The sequence below is a fragment of the Haliotis rufescens genome, unplaced genomic scaffold (assembly GCF_023055435.1).
Source record: "Haliotis rufescens isolate VD_foot unplaced genomic scaffold, xgHalRufe1.0.p SCAF_3, whole genome shotgun sequence".
Classification (NCBI taxonomy): domain Eukaryota; kingdom Metazoa; phylum Mollusca; class Gastropoda; order Lepetellida; family Haliotidae; genus Haliotis; species Haliotis rufescens.
Genome location: NW_025964001.1, coordinates 66,849,046 through 66,860,691, shown reverse-complemented (window position 1 = coordinate 66,860,691; position 11,646 = coordinate 66,849,046). Strand labels below are relative to the sequence as shown.

At 44.4% G+C, this 11,646-nt stretch overlaps 1 protein-coding gene and 1 long non-coding RNA gene across 9 annotated transcripts in view; both read left to right on the top strand.

The window, feature by feature from the left end:
- Window positions 1-3,782, top strand: part of LOC124151499 (probable G-protein coupled receptor CG31760) — an 86,558-nt gene extending 82,776 nt beyond the window's left edge. For all 3 annotated transcript variants that reach the window (XR_006863382.2, XM_046524003.2, XM_046524004.2), the window contains one exon: window positions 3,250-3,782. Coding sequence is in view for 1 of the 3 variants with exons in the window: in XM_046524003.2 (XP_046379959.2) it covers window positions 3,250-3,318 (69 nt within the window). In the remaining 2 variants the exon portion in view is untranslated. The remainder of the gene's footprint in view (window positions 1-3,249) is intronic.
- Window positions 3,783-3,841: 59 nt separating this feature from the next.
- On the top strand, window positions 3,842-9,929 carry LOC124151498. Of its 6 annotated transcripts, none has more exons than XR_007223219.1 (5): window positions 3,842-4,785; window positions 4,821-5,522; window positions 5,733-6,519; window positions 6,877-7,901; window positions 8,408-9,929. It is a non-coding gene; the product is annotated as an uncharacterized LOC124151498 (long non-coding RNA). The 6 variants fall into 6 exon arrangements; XR_007223220.1 differs by having other exon boundaries at window positions 3,842-5,522; window positions 5,733-5,845; window positions 6,056-6,519; XR_007223223.1 differs by having other exon boundaries at window positions 3,842-5,522; window positions 5,733-6,196; window positions 6,450-6,519.
- The last annotated feature ends 1,717 nt before the right edge of the window (window positions 9,930-11,646 follow it).

The following is an 11,646-nucleotide window of genomic DNA, read 5'->3' as shown; positions in this document are numbered from 1 at the left end:
GAAAAGTTGGAAGCAGTTATGAGGGCTCAAAGAACATATCCATTCATTGGCATGGGTTTCTCCTCGTTGATCATGTCATAATCCTCACTTCTGGCAGGAAGTTTTCTGTAGGGTGTGCATTCTGAAGTCGCATTCTCTAGGTAATTTGATTACTTCGATTCACCTCCGGGGTTTTGGAACGTCAACGCTTACTACAGTAGAACTTCAAATCAAAAAGTCATAGGGCTTTAGTAACTTGTAAAAAAGCTTTCAGTACTTCCGATTCCTGCTACGTCACTTCCGGTTTTGCAAAACGTTGGGTTTCTGCAGAAGACCCCCAAACCAAATAACCCATGACTTATTCATTTAGTAATACCAATTTCGGTCCCAGAAAACTATGACAGGTATTGCAGTTGGCCTTAAAAGGCCATTAAGGTCTAGAATAGTAGTTACTGTACAACTGGTTATGACACTGCTTGTTGCAGTAAAACGTCCATTGAAAAATACACATGATTCCGGCTTAATAAGTAATAGAGATATTTAAACTTCCAAACTTCCACTTTCAGCAGTAGAACCTCAAAAGAAATACTCTGATAGCATAAGGTCAATAATATAACCTCCAGTCCGAACAAGACGCTTCCAGTTTTGAAAAATATATGCCTACTGCAGTGGAACATCAACCCCTAGTGTCCATGTCCCTTAATAGCTATTAATTCTCCAAGAATCCCGGTGGCTCCAGCTCGCTTGGTAACAAATTTGAGTGTGTTTGTGTTTAGTGTGGACTGTTGAGACACTGTGGGGACAGCATGTCCATGGCTAGGCTCGAAGTGGAACATATGTAATCAACACAAGCCGTGGCCAAGTCCAACATGGAACTACAAAGTTCAACTTTATCTAATGTCACCGATCCTGGCAAAGTTCGGACTTTCTTGTAGAAATTGGATTTGGGGAATTAAAATATAAATATGAGAGATGTGTGTATATACTAGCACAAAATAGTCCTCATAAACACAAACTAGAAATCTGTATCATGGGCGCAATGTGTCCGGCTGGGATTCCACGAAGTCTGCCACCAGGATGAATAAGTAAGGGTCGAGGTTCTCCTTGTCTCACACCTTCATAAAGACCAATCGGTTGAAGGCGGGCAGGGGCGGTTTTAGAGACAATCACTACAATTGTGCATGTAATTTCCAATACTGAAAGAAATAAAAGGATTTATTCTGCAGTGTATCCAATGTGCAGTATGGCTGTCGTTATTACCATGTTACATTAGTTGAATATATGTGCAGACGTATTGCGAAAGGAATCTCAGTATTTTCTTCAGATTCATATTTCCTGCTTAACGTAATTCGGCTTATTTGTGTATTTTTTCTAATCTATCAATACCTTTGTATTTCTGGCCTGTAAAGCGTTGTTCATAACTTACTTTTTATATTTCCTACTCCTTTAGTGACACCTTCGTATAATTCTCACTACAATTTTACTCGCTGCCTAGAATATTTAGATATTTCCCATTCATTACCTTTCATATGCTGATAGCATTCCTCAGTATATCTTCTTAGCCTAGTATATATTCCGTTGTTTGTTGACAGAGTTGGTTTTGTTAAATATTATTTGATGCAATATTATCGTATTTAAATATTTCCCAAAACACATTTTTACCACACAGACGTATTGTTGATTAATTAATGTTTTCTGTACTTGTATTAAATGCTTGGATTAAGTGTGATATTCCTGCCACATGTATATATCTGTCCTCCTGGTCTGTCCAGTGCCCCAAGTGTGGTCCCCACTTCCTCTCTCTCGAAATATATGCCTATCTCGAAGTTTGTCATATATCTAGACTTCTCTATCTCGAAGTTCATGCACATCTGGAAGTCTGTTCAGTGTCACTATTTCTCCTTCACCTAGCATTTTGAAATACATGCCTATCTCAAAGTGTACCCCAACCTTCAAAATACATGCCTATCTCAAAGTGTACCCCAACCTTCAAAATACATGCCTATCTCTTAGTACACCAGGGGCGGTCGGGTAGCCTGGTGGTTAAAGCGTTCGCTCGTCACGCCGAAGACCCGGGTTCGATTCCCAACATGGGTACAATGTGTGAAGCCAATTTCTGGTGTCCCCCGCCGTGATATTGCTGGAATATTGCGAAAAGCGGCGTGAAACCATACTCATTCACTCACTCTTAGTACACCAACCCCAACTCAAAATACTGTAAACTACGGTTATAACGAACACGCTTATAGCGAACTTACGGATATAACGAACTTACTTTTTGGGCCCGACTTTTTGCTGTAGTCATGCTGTATATATGCTTATAACGAACTACGGTTATAACGAACTAAAATTAGTAGTCCCTTTGAGTTCGTTATAACCGTACTTTACTGTACACGCTTATTTCGACGTGTACAAAGTAAGGAGTAGACCCCACCTCCTCAATGTGGAAATACATGCCTGTGGCCTGTCTCAAATTTGTGTACCGCCCAACCTCCTCCTGTGTAGAAATGCATGATTATCTCGAAATACGTCCCATCCCACCTCCTCCATTTGGAAAATAAACATGTCTATCTCGAACTCTGCCCCATCCCACCTCATCTGTCTCGAGGTACATGCGTATCTCGAAATGTGTTCCTCCCTACCCCTTTTATGTCGATATGTCACGAAGTGTACCAAACCGTTCCTATGGACCAACTCCATTACCTATTGTGGCTCTTGATAAGGACCCTCATCTAACTTTCGGGAGGGATGGGGGTGAATGTTGCCAGAGACCGGCCAACATCTCGGGCACTGCTTATAAAAAAGGAACTATTTTTTGGAGGAGTCGATCATTTTTTTAATCTCACAACCATTGCTTAACATGTAACCGAGCATGTCGAGTGAACGGTTTACTTTTTAGGGTAACTTATTTAATTTTTCCAATTACAGTAAACTACGGTTATAACGAACACGCTTATAACGAACTGGCGGATATAACGAACTAACTTTTTGGTCCCGACTATTTCCCGTAGTTATGCTGTATATATGCTTATAACGAATTACGGTTATAACGAACTAAAATTAGTAGTCCCTTTGAGTTCGTTATAACCGTAGTTAACTGTACTTCTGAATTGTTGTTTTTTACAAAATTGCAAAGAAAAAAGTTACCCTTCCTCCACGAATATCAAATTGTCGGCGTCGATTGGATATTTATACGTTCTATTGTAAATTATGTGCCATTCTTACTGAAGACGTTCATCGCATTAAAATCTCTTACTTGATCCTTTGCAGGAAGAATCGCCACGGGCCAAAAAGAGCGTCAATGGATCAAAGAAATCTGCGAAGGTTGTCCCTTTGTAACACTCGGAGCTCGTGTTCGAATCCTAATCCTTGACAACGAACAATCACTGGATTGTTTCAAGGTCATCACAGATATCATGGATCGACATTCCACTAATCTCAATAATCTCGATAATCACTTGCAAATGCCCACACCATGCCCACATCACCGCAAACCATTCTCCTGGTCCTGGTGAAATCAACTGTCCACTACTTTGGTCGAGACTGAAACTACAGCTAGGAGGCTATGTGAAGTAATGTTACGAATTGTTATAGATATTGCCAGGCTGAATAATCAGGAGGGTTGACGCTTTGGAACAGTATGAAGTCGAACAGTAGTGCAAATAACATTAAAGCTTCGATAAATTGCGGATTATCCGTCCCGATGAAGTAAATTTTGGGAAGGGATTGTGGAGGTGGGGCCAGTGTGTGTGTGTGTGTGTGTGTGTGTGTGTGTGTGTGTGTGTGTGTGTGTGTGTGTGTGTGTGTGTGTGTGTGTGTGTGTGTGTGTGTGTGTGTGTGTGTGTGTGTGTTGAATGGGGGGGGGGTCTTTGTTGAAAGGTCTCACATGATATTTAATGAGCTATGGATGATGTCATTTATAACTACCTGAACACAGTATTGATGTGATGGCAATTTGCTTGAGGCAAATTGGTATACAAAGTTACCAGTTGCTCAGTGCGACTTAAATAGCCTCGATACCCGTGTTCCAATGGGCTCCGCACAGCTGTAGGTCCATGTGTCCATCACAGTAGGTCACATATGTAGGTCTCTTCTCCATCATAGTAGGTCACTGCTGTAGGGTCATGTCTCCAACACAGTAGGTCACAGCTGTAGGGTCATGTCTCCATCACAGTAGGTCACAGCTGTAGGTCCATGTGTCCATCACAGTAGGTCACAGCTGTAGGTCAATGTGTCCATCACAGTAGGTCACAGCTGGAGGGCCATTCTTCATCACAGTAGGTCACAAACTGTAGGCCCCTGTCTCCATCATAGTAGGTCACAGCTGTAGGGTCATGTCTCCAACACAGTAGGTCACAGCTGTAAGGTCATGTCTCCATCACAGTAGGTCACAGCTGTAGGTCCATGTGTCCATCACAGTAGGTCACAGCTGTAGGCGCATGTCTCCATCACAGTAGGTCACAGCTGTAGGTCTCTTCTCCATCATAGTAGGTCACCAACTGTAGGTCCATGTGTCCATCACAGTAGGTCACAGCTGTGGGTCTCTTCTCCATCACAGTAGGTCACAGCTGTAGGTCCATGTCTCAATCACAGTAGGTCACAGGTGTAGGTCCATGTCTCCATCAAAGTAGGTCACAGGTGTGGGTCCATTTGTCCATCACAGTAGGTCACAGCTGTAGGTCTCTTCTCCATCACAGTAGGTCACCAACTGTAGGTCCATGTGTCCATCACAGTAGGTCACAGCTGTAGGTCCATGTCTCCACCACATTAGGTCACAGCTGTAGGTCCATGTCTCCATCACAGTAGGTCACAGTTGTGGGGCCATGTCTCCACCACAGTAGGTCACCAACTGTAGGTCCATGTCTCCATCACAGTAGGTCACCAACTGTAGGTCCATGTCTCCATCACAGTAGGTCACCAACTGTAGGTCCATGTCTCCATCACAGTAGGTCACAGCTGTGGGTCTCTTCTCCATCACAGTAGGTCACAGCTGTAGGTCCATGCCTCCACCACAGTAGGTCACAGCTGTAGGTCCATGTCTCCACCACAGTAGGTCACAGCTGTAGGTCCATGTCTCCACCACAGTAGGTCACAGCTGTAGGTCCATGTCTCCATCACAGTAGGTCACAGCTGTATGTCCATGCCTCCACCACAGTAGGTCACAGCTGTAGGTCCATGTCTCCACCACAGTAGGTCACAGCTGTAGGTCCATGTCTCCACCACAGTAGGTCATAGCTGTAGGTCCATGTCTCCACCGCAGTAGGTCACAGTTGTGGGTCCATGTCTCCAACGCAGTAGGTCACAGCTGTAGGGTCATGTCTCCACCACAGTAGGTCACAGCTGTATGTCCATGTGTCCATCACAGTAGGTCACAGCTGTAGGTCTCTTCTCCATCACAGTAGGTCACCAACTGTAGGTCCATGTGTCCATCACAGTAGGTCACAGCTGTAGGTCCATGTTTCCACCACATTAGGTCACAGCTGTAGGTCCATGTCTCCATCACAGTAGGTCACAGCTGTAGGTCCATGTCTCCACCACAGTAGGTCACAGCTGTAGGTCTCTTCTCCATCACAGTAGGTCACCAACTGTAGGTCCATGTGTCCATCACAGTAGGTCACAGCTGTAGGTCCATGTTTCCACCACATTAGGTCACAGCTGTAGGTCCATGTCTCCATCACAGTAGGTCACAGCTGTAGGTCCATGTTTCAACCACATTAGGTCACAGCTGTAGGTCCATGTCTCCACCACAGTAGGTCACAGCTGTAGGGCCATTTGTCCATGTCTCCATCACAGTAGGTCACAGCTGTAGGTCCATGTGTCCACCTCAGTAGGTCACAGCTGTAGGTCCATGTCTCCATCACAGTAGGTCACCAACTGTAGGTCCATGTCTCCATCACAGTAGGTCACAGCTGTGGGTCTCATCTCCATCACAGTAGGTCACAGCTGTATGTCCATGCCTCCACCACAGTAGGTCACAGCTGTAGGTCCATGTCTCCACCACATTAGGTCACAGCTGTAGGTCCATGTCTCCACCACAGTAGGTCATAGCTGTAGGTCCATGTCTCCACCGCAGTAGGTCACAGTTGTGGGTCCATGTCTCCAACACAGTAGGTCACAGCTGTAGGGTCATGTCTCCACCACAGTAGGTCACAGCTCTTATGTCCATGTGTCCATCACAGTAGGTCACAGCTGTAGGTCCATGTCTCCATCACAGTAGGTCACAGCTGTAGGTCTCTTCTCCATCACAGTAGGTCACCAACTGTAGGTCCATGTGTCCATCACAGTAGGTCACAGCTGTAGGTCCATGTTTCCACCACATTAGGTCACAGCTGTAGGTCCATGTCTCAATCAGAGTAGGTCACAGCTGTAGGTCCATGTCTCCACCACAGTAGGTCACAGCTGTAGGTGCATGTCTCCACCACAGTAGGTCACAGCTGTAGGGCCATTTGTCCATGTCTCCATCACAGTAGGTCACAGCTGTAGGTCCATGTGTCCACCTCAGTAGGTCACAGCTGTAGGTCCATGTCTCCATCACAGTAGGTCACCAACTGTAGGTCCATGTCTCCATCACAGTAGGTCACAGCTGTGGGTCTCTCTCCATCACAGTAGGTCACAGCTGTATGTCCATGCCTCCACCACAGTAGGTCACAGCTGTAGGTCCATGTCTCCACCACATTAGGTCACAGCTGTAGGTGCATGTCTCCACCACAGTAGGTCACAGCTGTAGGGCCATTTGTCCATGTCTCCATCACAGTAGGTCACAGCTGTAGGTCCATGTGTCCACCTCAGTAGGTCACAGCTGTAGGTCCATGTCTCCATCACAGTAGGTCACAGCTGTAGGGCCATGTGTCCACATCAGTAGGTCACAGCTGTAGATCCATGTTTCCATCACAGTAGGTCACAGTTGTGGGTCCATGTCTCAATCACAGTAGGTCACAGCTGTAGGTCTCTTCTCCATCACAGTAGGTCACCAACTGTAGGTCCATGTGTCCACCTCAGTAGGTCACAGCTGTAGGTGCATGTATCCATATCAGTAGGTCACAGTTGTAGGTCCATGTGATCATCACAGTAGGTCACAGCTGTAGGTGCATGTCTCCACCACAGTAGGTCACAGCTGTAGGGCCATGTGTCCATGTCTTCATCACAGTAGGTCACAGCTGTAGGTCCATGTGTCCACCTCAGTAGGTCACAACTGTAGGTCCATGTTTCCATCACAGTAGGTCACAGATGTAGGTCCATGTGTCCACATCAGTAGGTCACAACTGTAGGTCCATGTTTCCATCACAGTAGGTCACAGATGTAGGTCTATGTCTCCATCACAGTAGGTTACAGCTGTAGGTCCCTTCTCCATCACAGTAGGTCACCAACTGTAGGTCCATGTGTCAATGTGTCCATCACAGTAGGTCACAGTTGTGGGTCCATGTCTCAATCACAGTAGGTCACAGCTGTAGGTCTCTTCTCCATCACAGTAGGTCACCAACTGTAGGTCCATGTGTCCACCTCAGTAGGTCACAGCTGTAGGTGCATGTATCCATATCAGTAGGTCACAGTTGTAGGTCCATGTGATCATCACAGTAGGTCACAGCTGTAGGTGCATGTCTCCACCACAGTAGGTCACAGCTGTAGGGCCATGTGTCCATGTCTTCATCACAGTAGGTCACAGCTGTAGGTCCATGTGTCCACCTCAGTAGGTCACAACTGTAGGTCCATGTTTCCATCACAGTAGGTCACAGATGTAGGTCCATGTGTCCACATCAGTAGGTCACAACTGTAGGTCCATGTTTCCATCACAGTAGGTCACAGATGTAGGTCTATGTCTCCATCACAGTAGGTTACAGCTGTAGGTCCCTTCTCCATCACAGTAGGTCACCAACTGTAGGTCCATGTGTCAATGTGTCCATCACAGTAGGTCACTGTTGTGGGTCCATGTCTCAATCACAGTAGGTCACAGCTGTAGGTCTCTTCTCCATCACAGTAGGTCACCAACTGTAGGTCCATGTGTCCACCTCAGTAGGTCACAGCTGTAGGTGCATGTATCCATATCAGTAGGTCACAGTTGTAGGTCCATGTGATCATCACAGTAGGTCACAGCTGTAGGTGCATGTCTCCACCACAGTAGGTCACAGCTGTAGGGCCATGTGTCCATGTCTTCATCACAGTAGGTCACAGCTGTAGGTCCATGTGTCCACCTCAGTAGGTCACAACTGTAGGTCCATGTTTCCATCACAGTAGGTCACAGATGTAGGTCCATGTGTCCACATCAGTAGGTCACAACTGTAGGTCCATGTTTCCATCACAGTAGGTCACAGATGTAGGTCTATGTCTCCATCACAGTAGGTTACAGCTGTATGTCCCTTCTCCATCACAGTAGGTCACCAACTGTAGGTCCATGTGTCCATGTGTCCATCACAGTAGGTCACAGCTGTAGGTCCATGTCTCCATCACAGTAGGTCACAGCTTTTGGCCAATACAGAGAATTATGCTCAACGAAAGCAAATAATAAATAGTATTGAGTACTCATAAAGGGTTTCTTGTCAGAGCAGGTTGAGAGAGTTAAGGAGAGGGCATGATGACGGCCTAACATTCAGGAAAATCTTTCAACATCAAACTGCTACACGTGATATTGAGTGTTGAACAGTTGAATGTGTAATGCCGTCATTGTTATATATATGCAATATATTTTCTGATCAGATTTAGTGTTTACGGTAATCAAACATAACAAGGTCGCTCGTTATACTAGAGTTCTTTTAAAGTGGAAACTGAGGACCATATTTAGCTTTTTACAGGAGTGGGCCATGCCAAGTTTATGACATGGGAGCCATATTTCTGTCACGTGATCTGTTGTTCCACCAATGAGAAGATGAGTCATGGCAGGCCTAGTTTGATTGATCAAGATCAAATATCCTCTCGTTAGCTGAATAATATGAAGCTATCTGCCATTTATGAATGGGATATCTGGTGCAAGTCAAAATAAGGAATCAAATTTCGAAAGGTCCTCTACATGTCTACCTTAACATTTTTAAGCATGACTAAGGCTTTGGATATTGTAAACCTGGTCTACACATTCACCAGTTAGGACTGAGGCTCAAGAGAATTTGCGGTCCCAGCTCGATTTAATCTAGTCGTTAGACATGAACGCAGGTTTAATGACGTAACGCAATCTACCAATTAGGATCTAAGGTCAAGAGAACAAGCGGCCCTAGCTAGATGTTCAACCTAACGAAGCAGAGACATATTTAACTGATGGGGATATTGTCTTTCGTTGTTTATCTTGTGAAGTATGTATTGTATTGCTGTATCTGCGTGATATAATGGATTGAAACATTCCGTCCATTAGCCTCTATGAGTGTTTGGAGAGGAGGCTAAAGGCTCATTGAGAGGTTGGCCTTAGATGCCTTTTAAGTAAAGTGGACAGTCTTTGTACATAGCATTTGAAGATATTCTTATTATTCATTTATTCATTCCAACTATATCTAATTTTCTTTTGTTCTTGTAAATTACGCAACTAATCGGACTAAATAATCAAATAAATAGATTATCATATACTGACCAAAGAAAGTTAGGGATCATGTCCATTTTTGTGGATATTTTTATGAAAGTGTGTTTTCAGTCTTCACTACAATAATCTCCCCATTATATTCTTGATCTTTAACCTTTTTTGGTCAGTATATAGAATAATCCACACATGACCTATCACTGCCACAACGGTCATATATACTGATGATATACTGAACGGTTATGAAGAGGAACGTGGGTAAACTATGACATATGGCACCAAAATGCAAACAAGAAAGTAGTGAAAACCCCAGATATCACTGCAGAGAAGGCGGTCGGGTAGCCTAGTGGTTAAAGCGTTCGCTCGTCACACCACTCATCGGGGGTGGGGTAGCCTTGTGGCTTAAGCGTTTGATCGACATGCTGAAGACCCAGGTTAGATCCCCCATATGGGTACAATAAGTGGAGCCCATTTCTGGTGTCCCCCGCCGTGATATTGCTGGAATATTGCTAAAAGCGGCGTAAAACGTCACTCACTCACTCAATCACAGGGGGCACAGATGGCCCAGTCGTCTAAGGCGCCGCAATTCACTGTGTAGAGTTGCGTCCCTTGGGCACGTCAGAAACCTATGATTGTGGGTTCGAATCCCGGTTCGGACCGATTATGTTTCTAGGTTTGTCAGCACCATACCCGTGCTCGTGGGTTTAACCGAAGTGGTAAACGTCTGAGACCTGCATCACTTCGAGCTTTCCTCCCACATTAAGCTGACACGCCGCGATATAACTGGAATACTGTTAAAAGCGGCGTTAAACCCAACTCACTCACTCACTCACTGCAGAGGCGTATGTTGGTAACATGTTGCATTGTTCTCAGCAGGAGTATACATTTAACTTCAGTGTTATTATGAACTCTCTTTATAGTTTCAACTGTATACTGCGAAAGCCTCATAGTGTCACTTTCGTAGCATATATATTTGTATCTATAAATTAAAATTTCTCTACTTTCCCGAATTTTCGATTTTTTCTCGTTATTTCAAATATATTTTAGTAATTTCAATTTTTTTCTCATTACTTTGAGTTTTTTCTCGTAATTTCAATTATTTTTTCTTATGTCAAGTTTATTTCAAAACCTCAAAATTTCGAGAAATTAATTGATATAATGAGAAAAGAAATCGAAGTAACGCGAAGTTTAGATTAAAAAAAATAAATTAATGCTACCAAGTCGAGCGAACACTTTAACCACTAGGCTAACCCACCGGTGCTTCGTTTCGGAAGTGACGCTGCCATATTTCCCCTTCTTATCACTAACACAGAATTTCTCAAATGGGTGGAATATGGTTGATTATTTTTAGTGACTTGTATTTTGAATGCGGTTAAAAAAAAGCTACGCCAGCAAATGTACCTTGGAAATTTATTCAAACAGAATGGTGATAAGATACGCTGGATATCCAACGATTGTTGATATCAATTAATATCGATCTCTATAAGCATGCTTTGACTTGGTCGCTGTCGATATTTTCTGCGTGATACTTTAAGATGAAGTTGATGACGCTGATGTGTATCATATTGATAACAGTGCTGAAGATGGTCATTTTGTCACATGCCTTAATATTGCATTTTGTTACAGTGTCAATATTCAGGCCTCGTTGTATATGTATATATGGCCTGTCGTTATGTATGAATGTATACTGAAGCGTTGTTGATTAATAAAGTGTTTCGTTTGTCAGTTAATGGCACCGTGTTGTATTACATGGAGGTGGTGGGCAACCGTTCTGACAGTACTGAACTGTGGAAGTTGATTCCGCTAGGCAGTTCATTCGACTATTGACCGCCTCCGTGGTCTAGTGGTAGAGCGTCCGCCCGGAGAGCGGAATGTCCGGGTTCGATCCCCGACTGCGTCATACCAAAAGACGTTAAAAGATGGTACTTGTTGTTACCCTGTCTGGCGCTCGGCATTAAGGGGCTAAAACAAGGACTGGTCGGCTCGGAGTCAGTAAACTGTGTCTGAGTGGGGTTTTCATGTTAAACTGCGGCATGGTATCTCAGTGGGCTGGCACTATAAATCGGCATCAGTCCGGACTAGTACAAGCAGCCACACACACGTGCATGCACGTCGCTATATAAGTGCAATAATCTTTGACTCGACGTTAAACCCCATTTCACCTCACCTCA